A 16,827-nucleotide genomic window follows, 5' to 3' on the forward strand; every position below is an offset into this window, starting at 1 on the left:
GATGAAAATTGGGTAGAGATGTAGGTTGAGTACAGATGAAAGTTGGTTATGGATGAAGGTTGGATAGAGATGAAGGTTGGTTATAGGTGAAGGTTGGGTAGAGATGAAAGTTGGGTATAGATGAAGGTTGGGTACAGATGAAGATCGGGCACAGTTAAAGATTGGGTAGAGATGAAGGTTGGGTACAGATGAAGGTGGGGTATGGATGAAGGTTGGGTACAGATGAAGGTTGGGTACAGATGAAGATTGGGTACAGATGAAGGTTGGGTACAGATGAAGATTAGGTAGAGATGAAGGTTGGCTATAGATGAAGGTTGGGTACAGATGAAGGTTGGGTAGAGATGAAGGTTGGGTACAGATAAAGGTTCGATAGAGATGAAGGTTGGGTAGAGATAAAGGTTGGGTACAGATGAAGGTTGGGTATGGATGAAGGTTGGGTAGAGATGAAGGTTGGGTACAGATGAAGGTTTGGTACGGATGAAGGTTGGGTATGGATAAAAATTGGGTAGAGATGTAGGTTGAGTAGAGATGAAGGTTGGGTACAGATAAAGGTTCAGTAGAGATGAAGGTTGGGTAGAGATAAAGGTTGGGTACAGATGAAGGTTGTGTATGGATGAAGGTTGGGTAGAGATGAAGGTTGGGTACAGATGAAGGTTGGGTAGAGATAAAGGTTGGGTACAGATGAAGGTTGTGTATGGATGAAGGTTGGGTACAGATGAAGGTTGGGTATGGCTGAAAATTGGTTAGAGATGTAGGTTGAGTACAGATTAAGGTTGGTTATGGATGAAGGTTGGGTAGAGATGAAGGTTTTATATCGGTGAAGGTTGGGTAGAGATGAAAGTTGGGTATAGATGAAGCCTGGGTAGTGAAGAAGATTGGGCACAGCTGAAGCTTGGGTAGAGATGAGCATTCAGTATAGATGAAACTTGGGTAGAGATGAAGGTTGACACAGCCATGGATCACCACATCTGAAAGCTAGGATTCTTTTTGCCTCCTGATGATCCTTGTATCTAAAATGAAGGGGAAACGCGTCAAGGCGGTATGAAAACATTCATCTAAAGGGAAGTAGTTGGAATTTAACAATTCCCTCTTTGAGTGCTAAATTGTTGCATTTTGATGTGTTGTTTTGCTTCCTAACATGTAGGATTATCCTAAAACAAAAATGCACGATTAATGAATCTGCTTATCTTCATGACTATCTAAGTGCATTTTGATATACCTGCATAGTTTGAAGTTATTGTGTGTTTCCATGTATAATGGTTACAAACGTACGGATTTGAGTAATAGCATATTGATTATTGATTATAATCCTGGTGAGAAGGGATATCTATGCTATCAAATTACAGGTTGTGGGTTCATAACTCCATCATCTTGAATCACGTACGAGTGTTGTGCCATTTTTTAGTATTAACTCACTTCTAGTTAGGACGCATTAAGGGCAAGCCGACGTGGAACGGGGGCGCCCAAAACAGTTACGGCGTCACACCCTCCGTTGGTAGGTAGGAGTGAGTTCTCATAGGGTGAGATAGGGACCCCATAGAGAATGTCTTCTCCCTTCTCCTCCATCTCCTTGCCCCGTTAGTGGCTAATACTTTTTATTGAGGGTGCATTGAGAAAAATTGATTCTGAACGGGGGCGCCCAGAGAAAAGCACGGCGCCATATGTATATATATATGTGTACATCACCCCGTAGGATAGATAGGAGCTTGACCTCTTAAAGAGAATATAAGGGTCCCATTTAGGCTGCTCCTATAATCTCCTTGTATGCCCCTGTGTGTGTTCACAATCACTGGGTGTGTTTTTCTAATATTAAATATTTATGATACAATAAAGTTTTTTATTTTATATTGATGATTGAGGCCTTCTCCGTTTCTAGAGATGAAGGTTAGCCACTCATGAGGGTTGGGCACAGATGAAGGTTAGTCACACCTGGGTGTTCCACTTTATTAATACAGAAGATGAAACAAAGCTCCATACAATCAAATCTGCGGTTGGGTACAGATGAAGGTTGGATATGGATGACGGTTGGGTAGAGATGAAGGTTGAGTATGGATGAAGTTTGGGTACAGATGAAGGTTGGGTACGAATGAAGGTTGGGTATGGATGAAAATTGGGTAGAGATGTAGGTTGAGTACAGATGAAGGTTGGTTATAGATGAAGGTTGGGTAGAGATGAAGGTTGGATATAGGTGGAGGTTGGGTAGAGATGAAAGTTGGGTATAGATGAAGGTTGTGTACAGATGAAGATCGGGCACAGTTAAAGATTGGGTAGAGATGAAGGTTGAGTACAGATGAAGGTGGGGTATGGATGAAGGTTGGGTACAGATGAAGGTTGGATACATATGAAGATTTGGTAGAGATGAAGGTTGGCTATAGATGAAGGTTGGGTAGAGATGAAGGTTGGGTACAGATAAAGGTTCGGTAGAGATGAAGGTTGGTGTTGTGAATGTTAGTTATGTTTTGGCTGCTGGGAGGCTCCCTCTGGTGGCCAGGAATGGTTTGGACTTGGACCACGTGTGTTGTGCAGTGGGTGTTTCCTTTGCTAACTCTCTGCTTATTTAAATCCTGGTCTGATTGCAGGCTGTTGCCGGATGTCAGTTGTTCTTTGTATCTCCAGCCTGCTTAATCCTGCTCTACACCACATCTTCCCCAGATAAGTGCTTGCTCTTTATGTATTGTCTGGTGCTTTTGTTTATCTGGTTATCTGGGTTTGTCATTTGCTGTGGTTTGTTTTAGTTTATTTCCTTCCAGTGATTTTCCCCTTAGTGGATTGTTGAGGAACTCCCTGCAGTTCTGTGTGGAGTATAGCTCCTTTGGGTCCATGTGTTTGCGGCTTGTTGACTTTGTTATGATTCTTGTTTTCTGTTCATTGGTATGACAAGGTCACCTGGTATAGGACGGAGTTCAGATCGTGCGATCTGAGGGTCTTTTTGTACTATCAGGAAGTTGGTATTTTGCAGGGTTTTTCTCTGGCTACCATCAGTCCCTTTCCAGTCCTTTCCTATTTTAGTCAGCGAGGGCCTCACCTTTTGCTAATCCTGTCATCTACCTGTGTATTGTGTTTTTCCTATATCACCGCAGTCTTTGAATGTGGGGGGCTTGCTATTCTTGTCTATTTTCTGAGGCAGAGAGTTATTCATCTTTCCTACCTTTAGGATAGTTAGTTCTCCGGCTGGGTTCGCGGTGCACAGGATGTTAGTTCACCCCTCGGCTACTTCTAGTTGTGATGGTTAGTAAGGGGATGGCGGCCAGATTAGTTGCCAATGCTCTTGTCACCTTTTGCCAATGATTTGTGGTGGTCTTCCATGGTTCCGGATCATAACAGGTTGGGTAGAGATAAAGGTTTGGTACAGATGAAGGTTGGGTACAGATGAAGGTTGGGTACGGATGAAGGTTGGGTATGGATGAAAATTAGGTAGAGATGTAGGTTGAGTACAGATTAAGGTTGGTTATGGATGAAGGTTCTGTAGAGATGAAGGTTGGCTATAGGTGAAGGTTGGGTAGAGATGAAAGTTGTGTATAGATGAAGGTTGGGTACGGATGAAGGTTGGGTATGGATGAAAAATAAGTAGAGATGTAGGTTGAGTACAGATTAAGGTTGGTTATGGATGAAGGTTGGGTAGAGATGAAGGTTGCATATAGGTGAAGGTTGGGTATAGATGAAGGTTGGGTATAGATGAAGGTTGGGTACAGATGAAGATCGGGGACAGTTGAAGATTAGGTAAAGATGAAGGTTAGGTACAGATAAAAGTTGGGTATAGATGAAGCCTGGGTAGTGAAGAAGATCGGGCACAGATGAAGGTTGGGTAGAGATGAGAGTTCAGTATAGATGAAAATTAGGTAGAGATGAAGGTTGGCCACTCATGAGGGTTGGGCACAGATGAAGGTTAGTCACACCTGGGTGTTCCACTTTATTAATACAGAAGATGATACAAAGCTCCATACAATCAAATCTGCGCTTAGGTATAATTATGTCCTAGGATGGTGCCCACCATAAGTGAAGCTGATGAAGACACAGTCGGAGCTGATGACCCCTGGATGCTACAGACCTGGAATCATTTACTCACTCTTTTTTTTCTACCGGGGGCTGCACCATTTTTCCAAAAATACTAATGAGCAGAGAAAAGACATGACAACGATGTTTTTGGAAGAAAGACCCAGTGTTCTGCATTATTAGTAAATATCCAGTGTAATAGCAACATTCCTGTAATCTGGCATCATAGAGCCCATTACCGCTGGTATGGCCACCCCTGACCTCCTAGGCCCCTGTGTGGCTGCACTGGTTGCACCCATGGTATATCCACCCCTGACCTCTGGGACCCCTCTACGGCTGCACTGGATGCACCCATGGTATATCCATCCCTGACCTCCTGGGCCCCTGTGCAACTGCACTGGTTGCACTCATGGTATGCCCACCCTTGACCTCCTGGACCCCTGTACAGCTGCACTGGTTGCACCCATGGTATATCCATCCCTGACCTCCTGGGCCCCTGTGGGACTGCACTGGTTGCACCCATGGTATATCCATCCCTGACCTCCTGGGCCCCTGTGGGACTGCACTGGTTGCACCCATGGTATATCTACCCCTGACCTCCTGGACTCCTGTGCGTCTGCATTAGTTACACTCATGGTATTTCCATCCCTGACCTCGTGGGCCCTTCTGCGGCTGCACTGGTTGCACCCATGGTACACCCACCCCTGACCTCCTGGGCCCCTGTGCGACTGCACTGGTTGCACCCATGGTATATCCATCCCTGACCTCCTGGGCCCCTGTGGGACTGCACTGGTTGCACCCATGGTATATCCACCCCTGACCTCCTGGGCCCCTGTGCGGCTGCACTGGTTGCACCCATGGTATATCCACCCTTTAGCTCCTGAACTCCTGTGCGACTGCACTGGTTGCATCCATGGTACGCCCACCCCTGACCCCCTGGGCCCCTGTGCGGCTGCCAGGTTGCACCCATGGTATATCCACCCTTGACCTCCGGGGCCCCTGTGCGGCTGCACTGGTTGCACCCATGGATTGCCCACCTCTGGGTCTCTGCCAGTGGCTCTGCACCCCAATACAAATTTAATTCTTCGCTTTGACATAGTCAAACGGTTGAAGAACAATTGCACTATATTGACGAAAAATGTAAAGCCCCCCAGCATGGCAACCCACAGGTTGACTACTGTTGCTCTAAATCCTCTACAATCCTCTCTTCTCCTCTCCCATCCCTCCCCTCCCCCTTCTTCTTCCAATCTATAGGACCCTTTTCCAGCAGCTTCTCAGGAGGGTCAGACGGTGGAAACTTGGAGCCGTACGCCCCCTCCTGTCACAGCCACTGCCTGGATTTTCCCAGTGCACAGCTGTTTGGGAGGCTAAAATCCCTCGGTCTGCAGTGCTGAGGATGCAGAGGGGGATGTGAGGAGCGGAGGCAGGTCCTGATCGCGGCACAGACCCCCGGAGTGACCCCCCACTGCTGCCTGCCGAGGATGTGACAGCCGCATACACCGACGGCATCATCTGGGGAGTGGGGGTGCAGGAATCTCCGCTAACTTTACACACAGGAGAGCAGCCATAGCCTGGAAGCCCCCTGATTCCTGCGGCGGAGGAGCCATAGCCTGGAAGCCCCCTGATTCCTGCGGCGGAGGAGCCATAGCCTGGAAGCCCCCTGATTCCTGCGGCGGAGGAGCCCGGATGGCGCAGACCCCGGCCCCTGCCACCATCAGCCCCTGCAGATCGCGGATTGTCTCAGACACCGATGCTCCCGTGCCTGATCTGCAGACTGCATGGCAGCGCTGAGAGGTGAGCAGTGCACACTTGTGGGGTCCCCCATTACCCGCGCCCCCCAGAGATGAGCCGGACCTCATTGTCTCCACATTGTGTCCCTGGTGAGGGGGGGCTGAAGGATAGAAGTTGTATTACACCCTGTACATCCCCCTGGTATATGTGTGCGCCATTCACCATTCCTTCATATTAGGAGTAGGGGGCTTTGAACAGGGGGGGGGGGGATCCTGGATTTTTGCAATTAAATAAAATGCGTATATAAGAGGTATTGACCCGTGCGTGCCTGGCTTGAGATTTAGATCCTGCACTCAATGGGTTAAATTCTAATCGGGGATGGAGGGGGGGGATTTTAATTTGCATTTTAATCCTTAAAGCGTGATAACCTTTCCATTAGATACAGTTGCTTTCAGCTCCTGAGGCAGAAAGGAGGCGGCTGGGGGGGATTGTTCCCATCAGTTGGGGTCACTTCCCCACAATAAGGGATTTTAGTGCCCCTGTTGTTGCGACAAGTGCATTCCCCTCATTCATGAGACCCCTATAGAGTCTCCTGCTCTAATTCACAAGCCCCCTATAGTCCCTTCTCTTTTTTCCTGAGCCCCCTATAGAGTCTCATCCTCTAATTCATGAGTTCCCTATACAGTTTATTCCCGATTCAGGAGCCCCCTATAGAGCCTCTTCTCCTGACTCATGAGCCCCTATAGAGTCTGTTCCCCTGATTCATGAGCCCCCTATAGAGTGTCTTCCCCTGATTCATGAGCCCCCCTATAGAGTGTCTTCCCCTGATTCATGAGCCCCCTATAGAGTGTCTTCCCCTGATTCACAAACAACCTATAGAGCCTCTTCTCCTGATTCATGAGCCCCTTAGAGTTTTTTTCCCCTAATTCATGAGCCCCCTATATAGTCTCTTCCTCAAATTCATGAGCCCCCTATGGAGACTCTTCACCCTAATTCAAGAGCCCCCTATAGAGTCTCTTCTCCTGATTCATGAGCCCCCTATAGAGCCTCTTCCTCAAATTCATGAGCCCCTATAGTCTCTTCCCCTGATCCATAATCCCCTATAGAGACTCTTCCCCTAATTCACAAGTCCCTTATACAGCCTCTTCCCCTAATTCACGAGCCCCCTATAGAGCCTATTCCCAATTCATGTTCCCCCTATTGAGTATCTCCCCCTGATTTGAGCCTCCTATAGAATCCCTTCCCCTGATTCACCAGCCCCCTATAGAATATTTTCCCCTAATTCATGAGCCCCTATAGAGCCTCTTCCTCTAATTCATAAGCCCCTATAGAGCCTCTTCCTCTAATTCATAAGCCCCCTATAGAGTCTCTTTCCCTAATTCATGAGCCCCCTATAGAGTCTCTTCCCCTATTTTGTAGTCCCTCAATAGACCCTCTTCTCCTGATTCATGAGCCCCCTATAGAGCCTTTCCCCCTGATTTATGAGCCCCCTATAGAGCCTCTTCCCCTGATTCATGAGCCCCGTATAGAGCCTCTTCCCCTGATTCATGAGCCCCCTATAGAGTATCTTCCCCTGATTCCTGAGTCCCCTATAGAGTCTCTTCCTCTAATTCATGAGCCTTCTATAGACCCTCTTCTACTGATTCATGAGCCCCCTAGAGTCCCTTCCCGTGATTTATGAGCCCCCTATAGAGCCTCTTCCTCTAATTCACAAGCCCCCTATAGAGTCTCTTCCCCTGATTCATGAGCCCCCTATAGTCTCTTCCCCTGATTTATGAGCCCCCTATAGAGTCTCTTTCTCCTTTCCTATAGACAACAAAGCAGCCTCTATATATTCCCCCCTTCCCTTGTACAGGGGGCTTGTCCTATAGTCTCCAGCCCTAGAGGAAGGTGGATGTAGGAGCAATGATGAGCACTATATGGCGGAGCACACTCCAGGCTTGGAGGGGTTAATCAGACGTGCTCTATCACATCCCTCCCCTTCTGGTTTTAGTGAAGTGGAGACCTAGGCACATGAAGTGACGAGGAGCATTTTTTGGCCAAGGTGGATGCTGGTTTCTACTCCCTCTGCCATTTGATGTTCCCTGAAGGACCTCTGCAGAATTTGGGGGCTCCTGGTTCTCCGGATGTTCTGGATGATGGGGACCCACAATTTTTCCTCCGTGTTTTGCGTTATTTGTTGATGTGGATTGTGCGAATCTCCAAACCTTTGGTTCTCCTTGCAGATCTGTCCTGCTCCGATCGGATCCAGAGAGGAGAAGGGATAGACGGGTGATCTTCTCCGGATTCTCCTGATCCCCCCCTAAATAAAAAAAAAGCGTAAAATCCTCATAAGAAGACCGATTTCTCCGGGAGTAAGATGAAGACTTCTCCTTGAGTCTCTAGGGCTTCTACCACCACCAGATTTCATTTTCTTCTTGGCATGGGTTTCGGAAGGATCTGGTGTCTACTGGATCACAGTTGATCCCAGCTGCCTCAATGTGGATTTTATAACCGGGATCCCATTTGTGAAGGAAATATCTCTGAGAACTTTCCGCCTCCTACGTGTTCTGCACATTTGCCATGGGATTGGAAATTGCCTAATTCTCGTGTCGGGAACCAGTTGTGTATTCCTTTTCGGGCTTGTGTCCTACAAGTGAGATGTATGAGATGGAAAAGCAGGGATTGTTCAGCGCCCTTTGTTACCTGATGCTCAATTCCCCTCTCCTCTTCACTGTACACGGTGAGTACCTTTAATTTTGGAGGGTTTTGCTCCCTTTTTTTGCATCCTGCACCATTTTTTAAGGGGGGGGGGACGTGCAGGTGCAGCATTAAATCCCCGCTCCTTGTAGAGAAGCAAGAATTAGAATTGTAGCAACAATGTAACATCTGCCTGGAATATGGGTGGAAGACGGGGTGGTGTAAATGGGTCATTGTGCAGGTGATTTGCACAATTGCTGGTGTATTGGTCTGCACCGGGGGGAGGGGGGGTTATTATCGGTGAAAGTAGCCAGGAGGAGTGGATGCATTATGGTACTTTTTAATCCACTGGAGTCTCATTGCACGGACCCCAGAGTAAAGCCAGATCAGATTAGAGCAGCACAGTCTGATCTTGTCTATTAATCTCCGCTGTTAACCACCCCCTGTAAATTCTATCTTCTGCTCTCAGCCACATTCACTGAAGTCCCCAAAGATGTGACTATAAGGGAGGGAGATGATATAGAGATGCCTTGTGCTTTCCGTGCCAGCGGCTCCTCGTCATTCTCTTTGGAAATCCAATGGTGGTACCTAAAGGAGGCGACCAGGGAAACTGCACTGGAGTTATCGATCACCGCCCCCGGGAGCAGGAACAAGGTAACGACTCCGACTACGACTACGCTCTGTGTGCAATGTAACCCACATGCCTGCAGGGGGCATGGGCACAGGAGGCGCCACCAGCTCATCGATCACTTATCACTGCATCCCCTAAGGCTCCCTCCAAGCTGAGCGGTAGGGCGCCACTAGCTCATCTATCACTGCACCCCCAAAACACCAAACCCCAAAAGGCTCCCTCCAACCTGAGCGGTAGAGCACAGCGGCATCTGGGTGCCACCAGTTCATCTATCACTGCACCCCAAATGGCTTCCTCCAAGCTGAGCAGTAGAGCACAGTGGCTTCTGGGTGCCACCAGCTTATCTATCCCTGTACCCCAAAAGGCTCCCTCCAAGCTGAGCGGTAGAGCACAACGGCTTCTGGGGACCACCAGCTCATCTATCACTGCACCCTAAAACACCAAACCCCAAAAGGCTCCCTCCAAGCTGAGCAGTAGAGCACAGTGGCTTCTGGGGACCACCAGCTCATCTATCACTGCACCCCAAAACACCAAACCCCAAAAGGCTCCCTCCAAGCTGAGCAGTAGAGCACAGCGGCTTCTGGGTGCCACCAGCTTATCTATCACTGTACCCCAAAAGGCTCCCTCCAAGCTGAGCGGTAGAGCACAACGGCTTCTGGGGACCACCAGCTCATCTATCACTGCACCCTAAAACACCAAACCCCAAAAGGCTCCCTCCAAGCTGAGCAGTAGAGCACAGTGGCTTCTGGGGACCACCAGCTCATCTATCACTGCACCCCAAAACACCAAACCCCAAAAGGCTCCCTCCAAGCTGAGCGGTAGAGCGCAGCGGCTTCTGGGTGCTGCCAGATCATCTATCACTGCACCCCAAAACACCAAACCCCTAAAGGCTCCCTCCAAGCTGAGCGGTAGAGCACAGTAGCTTCTGGGTGCCACCAGCTTATCTATCACTGTACCCCTAAAGGCTCCCTCCAAGCTGAGCGGTAGAGTGCTGTGGCTTCTGGGTGCTACCAGCCCATCTATCACTGCACCCCAAAACTCCAAACCCCAAAAGGCTCCCTCCAAGCTGAGCGGTAGAGCACAGTAGCTTCTGGGTGCCACCAGCTTATCTATCACTGTACCCCTAAAGGCTCCCTCCAAGCTGAGCGGTAGAGCGCAGCGGCTTCTGGGCACCACCAGACCATCTATTACTGCACCCCAAAAACACCAAACCCCAAAAGGCTCCTTCAAGGTGAGCGGTAGAGCACAGCGGCTTCTGGGTGCCACCAGCTTATCTATCACTGCACCACAAAAGGCTCCCTCCAAGCTGAGCGGTAGAGTGCAGCAGCTTCTGGGCACCACCAGTTCAACTATCACTACACCCCAAAACGCCAAACCCCAAAAGGCTCACTCCAAGCTGAGCTGTAGAGCACTGCGGCTTCTGGGCACCACCAGACCATCTATCACTGCACCCCCAAAACACCAAACCCCAAAAGGCTCCCTCCAAGCTGATCTATAGAGCGCAGTGGATTCTGGGCACCACCAACTCAACTATTAGTGCACCCCCAAAGGCTCCCTCCAAGCTGACTACTAGAGCGCAGCAGCGTCTGGGTGCCACCAGCTCATCTATCACTGCACCCCCAAAACACCAAGCCGCAAAAGGATCCTTCCAAGCTGACTGGTAGAGCGCTGCGGCTTCTGGGTGACACCAGCTCATCTATCACTACTCCCCTAAAACACCCAACCCCAAAAGGCTCCCTCCAAGCTGAGCAGTAGAGCGCAGCGGCTTCTGGGTGCCACCAGCTCATCTATCACTGCACCCCAAAACACCAAACCCCAAAATGCTCCCTACAAGCTGAGCGGTAGAGCGAAGCGGCTTCTGGGTGCCACCATCTCATTAATTACTGCACCCACAAAACACCAAACCCCAAAAGTCTCCCTCCAAGCTGAGCAGTAGAGCGCAGCGGCTTCTGCCTCCCAGCCCTACAATTAGTTATTTAAATGGAGGTAAATAGATATTGACAGGCAGAGTTATTGAGCTAAATGTATGCAAGGAAAGGCAGCCGCAGGAGCAGAATGCAAGGAGCTGCCAAAAAGCCTCGCACAGGATGAGCTGCGCCCAGAGCCCCGCCAGGGGATGGAGGATTTGCTATTTTGGAGATAGAAGTCAATTGACCCCTTTTTAATACAGGGGCAGCTCTGTGCGACTGCAATCAGTTACCTTTATGTCATTTGGCCCAAGATGTGAGGAGGATCTGCTGTCCAAGAGCCGAGCCAGGGAGGCTGCAGGGGAGGTCCATATATAGAAGAGGAGGCTGCAGAGGAGGTCCAAGAATATAGAGGAGGCTGCAGAAGAGGTCCAAGAATATAGAGGAGGCTGCAGAGGAGGTTCAAAAATATAGAGGAGACTGCAGGAGAGGTCCAAGGAAATATAGGAGGCTGCAGGGGAGGTCCAAATACAGTATATAGAGGAGGCTGCCGAGGAGGTCCAAGAGCAAAGCCAGGGAGGCTGCAGGGGAGGTCCAAATAATATAGAGGAGGCTGCAGAGGAGGTCCAATAGCAAAGCCAGGGAGGCTGCAGGGGAGGTCCAAATATTTAGAGAAGGCTGCAGAGGAGGTCCAAGAGCAAAGCCAGGGAGGCCCCAGGAGACGTCCAAATATATACCGAAGGCTGCAGAGGAGGTCCAAGAATATAGAGGAGGCTGCAGGAGAGGTCCAAAAATGTAGAGGAGACTGCAGGAGAGGTCCAAGAATATAAAAGAGGCTGCAGAGGAGGTTCAAGAATATAAAGGAGGCTGCAGGAGAGGTCCAAGAGCAAAGCCAGGGAGGCTGCAGAGGAGGTCCAAGAGCAAAGCCAGGGAGGCTGCAGAGGAGGTCCAAATATATATAGAGGAGGCTGCAGGAGAGGTCCAAGAGCAAAGCCAGAGAAGCTGCAGGAGAGGTCCAAATATATAGAGGAGGCTGCAGAGGAGGTCCAAGAATATAAAGGAGGCTGCAGGGGAGGTCCAAGAGCAAAGCTGAGGCGGTCCAAGAATATAGAGGAGACTGCAGGAGAGGTCCAAGAATATAGAGGAGGCTGCAGGAGAGGTCCAAGTATATATAGGAGGCTGCAGGGGAGGTCCAAGAATATAGAGGAGGCTGCATTAAAGGTCCAAGTATATAGAGGAGGCTGCAGGAGAGGTCCAAGTATATAGAGGAGGCTGCTGGGGAGGTCCAAATATTTAGGGGAGGCTGCAGAAGAGGTCCAAGTATATAGAGGAGGCTGCAGAAGAGGTCCAAGTATATAGAGGAGGCTGCAGGGGAGGTCCAAGAGCAAAGCCAGGGAGGCTGCAGGGGAGGTCCAAGAATATAGAGATGGCTGCAGGAGAGGTCCAAGTATATAAGGGAGGCTGCAGAGGAGGTCCAAGAATATAAAAGAGGCTGCAGGGGAGGTCCAAGAGCAAATCTGAGGTGGTCCAAGAATATAGAGGAGACTGCAGGAGAGGTCCAAGTATATAGGGGAGGCTGCAGAGAACCAAGTATATAGAGGGGGCTGCAGGATAGGTCCAAGAATATAGAGGAGGCTGCAGGAGAGGTCCAAGTATATAGAGGAGGCTGCAGGAGAGGTCCAAGTATATAGAGGAGGCTGTAGAGGAGGTCCAAGTATATAGAGGAGGCTGCAGAGGAGGTCCAAGAAAATAGAGGAGGCTGCAGAGGAGGTCCAAGTATATAGAGGAGGCTACAGAGGAGGTCCAAGAATATAGAGGAGGCTGCAGAGGAGGTCCAAGTAGATAAGGGCAGCTGCAGAGAAGGTCCAAGTATATAGAGGAGGCTGCAGAGGAGGTCCAAGTATATAGAGGAGGCTGCAGATGAGGTCCAAGTAGATAAGGGCAGCTGCAAAGAAGGTCCAAGTATATAGAGGAGGCTGCAGAGGAGGTCCAAGTATATAGAAGAGGCTGCAGAGGAGGTCCAAGTAGATACGTGCAGCTGCAGAGGAGGTCCAAGTATATAGAGGAGGCTGCTCTGATTAATTATAATTTTCTGATACACGGATGAGATACAAGGATGAGATACATGGATGAGATACATGGGGCAGCGCTGATGGACACAGACAGTAGAGGCCCGTGTGCAGGAACATTATATGGGCCCTTTCAGTCCAATAACTCATGAAAGTTCACAATTCCACCCATTTTGGAAGTAAAATGGCCCCTCTCTTGGGCTCCTGCGGCTGCACAGGGTGCACCAGTGATATGTCCGCCCTGTGGAGGAGATATATGGGGCCGGAGACCCTCGCACTCGCACAGGTCCACATGTGGAGGCCATCCATAGTGCAGATAATCCCGGCCTCCTCTGCCTCCACACATCTGTCTCTCCTCTCATTCTCTCCTCCCAGTGTCTCTCCATCACTCTTCTTTCTCTTTTTTCATCCCTCTCTCCCTCACCTCCTCTATCCTCTCTTTATCTCTCTCCCCCTCTACATTTCTTCTTTTTCTCCCCATTTTCTCTTTCTCACTGTTCTTTATCTTTTTCTCTCTTTTATTTCTTCTTTCTTTACTGATTGTTTTTCTGTATTATTTTTATCCTATTATTTCTTGAGGCACTTATTACTCTGCCATCTAATGTAGACTGAAAAGACAGATTAATCTCACATCTATCATCTATCTATTATCTATTATCTATCCATCCCTCTATCTATCCATCCCTCTATCTATCTATCCCTCTATCTATCTATCTATCCATCCCTCTATCTATCTATCCCTCTATCTATCCCTCTATCTATCTATCTATCCATCCCTCTATCTATCCCTCTATCTATCTATCCATCCCTCTATCTATCTATCCCTCTATCTATCTATCCATCCCTCTATCTATCTATCCCTCTATCTATCTATCCCTCTATCTATCTATCCCTCTATCTATCCATCCATGAATCCATCCATGAATCCATCCATCCACCCATCCATGAATCTATCCATCCATCCATCCATCCCCCCATCCATCCATCCATCCATCCATCCACCCATCCATCCATCCATCCACCCATCCATCCATTCATCCATCCATGAATCCATCCATCTATCCATCCATCCATTAATCTATCCATTCATCTACCCATCCATCCATCCATTCATCTACCTATCTATCCATCCATCCATCCATCCATCCATCCATCGCTCGGGTCTCCCCCTCTTCTCTGTGCAGGGTTATCTGCAGTGATCTGTGTTTTCGCTCCTGTCGCTGCTGGATTTGTGCAGACATTCTGATATTGCCATACTTCCACCCGTCTCCCTTAGACCCCAATGTGATATGAGGGGGTTGCAGTGATGTCCTCTGGACTTTCCTTCTTCGTTTGTGCAGAATGTTTACGTTTTTCGCCTCCTCGCCGTTGTGTTACATGTTTGCATGTTGTGTGGGAGGACGGATCTGAGATCTGCCATTTATTCCTGCTACTTTTGAGTGTAAACACCAGTGAGGCAGCCGTGCACCCGGAGAGGCAGCAAGATGGTGATCGCAGCCATGGCCATATATCCTGATGGACGCCTCATTCACACTGAGCCTCAAAACGTGTCATTATTTCACAAGTCGCATTTGCGGGACCATTGATCATCATGCAGATCAGATAAACACGGTGCAGAGGTCCATCCACCGCACCATGACCCAACGTGACATCTCAGTGTCCACCGCACCATGACCCAACGTGACATCTCAGTGTCCACCGCACCATGACCCAACGTGATTTCTCTGTGTCAACCACACCAGGACCCAACATGACACTCTGTGTCCACCGTAATATGACTCAATGTGACGTCTCTATGTCCACTTTACCATGACCCAAGGTGACATCTCAGTATCCACCCTACCATGAACCAACATAATGTCTCAGTGTCCACCACACCATAACTCAGAGTGACATCTCTATGTCAACCACATCATGACCCAATGTGACGTTTCAGTATCCACCGTAATATGACCTAACGTGATGTCTCTATGTCCACCGCACCATGACCCAACGTGACATCTGTGTCCACTGTAACAGGACCCAACATGACGTCTCTGTGTCTAACACACCATGACCCAGCGTAACATCTGTGTCCACCACACTATGCCCCAACATGACGTCATCTGTGTCTACCGCATAATGACCCAACATGACATCTGTGTTCAACGCATCATGACCTAATGTGATGTCTCTATGTCCACCGCACCATGACCCAGAGAGATGTCTCTGTGTCCACCGCACCATGACCCAACATGACGTCTCTATGTCCACTACACTATGACCCAATGTGATGTCTCTGTGTCTACCTCACCAGGATCCAATGTGACATCTTTGTGTCCACCACACCATGACCCAACGTGACGTCTGTGTCCAACGCACCATGATCCAACATAATGTCTCTATGTCCACCTCACCATAACCCATCATGACGTCTTTGAGTCTACCAGACTATGACCCATCATGACGTCTTTGAGTCCACTGCACCAAGACCCAACATGGCATCTTTGCATCCAACGCAGCATGACCCAATGTGATGTGTCTGTCCACTGCACAATGACCCCACAAGATGTCTCTGTGTCCACCTCACCATGACCCAACATAACGTCTCTGTGTCCACCACTCCATGACCCAACATAACGTCTCTGTGTCCACCACTCCATGACCCAAAATAACGTCTCTGTGCACTCACTTGTGTTTTTCTCTCACTTTTCAGGTCATTGCGAATAAGGACGGGACAAAAATCAGTGTAAGTCACCGGACCTCTTTTATTTTCTTCCCATTTGTAGAAATTAGTGACGTGAAGTGTCACGGCCAAAGACATCAACGGAGAGTCAGTTGGCCAAGGTTTCACTCCGATACATTAGGGACTGAGCTGCGTAAATATAATGGTGGGCAAAACAGCTCATCTCTGGTTTTGACAGCAGTTTATGAGATGTAGTAGAGTTGGGCATAGTCAGATGAAGCTCATGTTTGGTGGGTGCAGGGTGGGCGCCAATGAGCCCCTCTGCTTTGGCCTGGTACCGGATTGATGTAACCAGATCAGTTCCACTGCATCTACTCTACTGTGACTCTGACATCTTTTGAAGCTCCTGCAATTGTCCTCAGAGGGGATTAGTGACCTTTGACCTCCGGGGGTCTCAAGGTCACATTTTTCCACAATGCCTTGGCTACAAGTTGCAGCTCTTAACTATCTCAGCTCCAAGAACACTTTTTAGCTACCCTTGGTCTTCGTCTGCAAAACTGGACGCCATTTTTTTCAATATTTGGTAAAAAAGGCGCAAATGTTGTGTGATGTCCCTCTCTTCCGGATAGGTTGCTTTAAAGGAGGCCCCTGTCTAAAAAATGGCCGCAGTGCACAAAGCTGGATACATTGATGCGGATGTGGCTTTCTCCCAGCAAGGACCCCGATGGCGTTTCCCCCGGGAGGACGAGCGGAGGACGAGCTGCAGATTACGTTATGGCGGCCGGAAACGTCAGTGATGGGTTTCTTATCGTCGATGCTTCATTCTGTGACTCGGGATCGATAGTGAATGAGTTCAGCCTAAAGTCCCGGATATTTTAAGACTAAATCTATCAGCGCTGGGGACGTAATAAAGGCCATCGCCGCGTCCTTTATGTTCAGGGCGGCTTAAGCCACAAGGAGTGAAAATTGGGAAGACTGGATGAGGAAGCAATCACAGCCGGGCACAATGGGGGCTTTATCCTCCGGCTCTGCACCCCCGGGACCCCGCTCCCCGCAGCCCTGCAGCATCGTAGGGAAACTGTTCCCTCCCCATTCAGGCCAAACACAGAAGATGTCACCTAGATCCTCGGGCTCAGGATGAGGGGCCGCGCC

The 16,827-nt window shown here is 49.1% G+C and overlaps 1 protein-coding gene across 2 annotated transcripts in view; it reads left to right on the forward strand.

Annotated features, from left to right (window-relative positions):
• Positions 1–5,291: 5,291 nt before the first annotated feature.
• The window catches only part of VSTM2B (V-set and transmembrane domain containing 2B), a 123,186-nt gene continuing 111,650 nt past the window's right edge, over positions 5,292–16,827 (forward strand). The window contains exons 1-4 of one of the 2 annotated variants that reach the window (XM_075326149.1): positions 5,292–5,787; positions 7,950–8,446; positions 8,873–9,057; positions 15,706–15,738. In XM_075326149.1, the coding sequence (XP_075182264.1) occupies positions 8,365–8,446; positions 8,873–9,057; positions 15,706–15,738 (300 nt within the window). In that variant the 5' untranslated portion in view covers positions 5,292–5,787; positions 7,950–8,364. Of the gene's footprint in view, positions 5,788–7,685; positions 8,447–8,872; positions 9,058–15,705; positions 15,739–16,827 lie in introns of those variants that run through there. The other variant, XM_075326150.1, reaches the window with a different exon arrangement.

Source organism: Anomaloglossus baeobatrachus, chromosome 10, assembly GCF_048569485.1.
Source record: "Anomaloglossus baeobatrachus isolate aAnoBae1 chromosome 10, aAnoBae1.hap1, whole genome shotgun sequence".
NCBI classification, from domain to species: Eukaryota; Metazoa; Chordata; class Amphibia; order Anura; family Aromobatidae; genus Anomaloglossus; species Anomaloglossus baeobatrachus.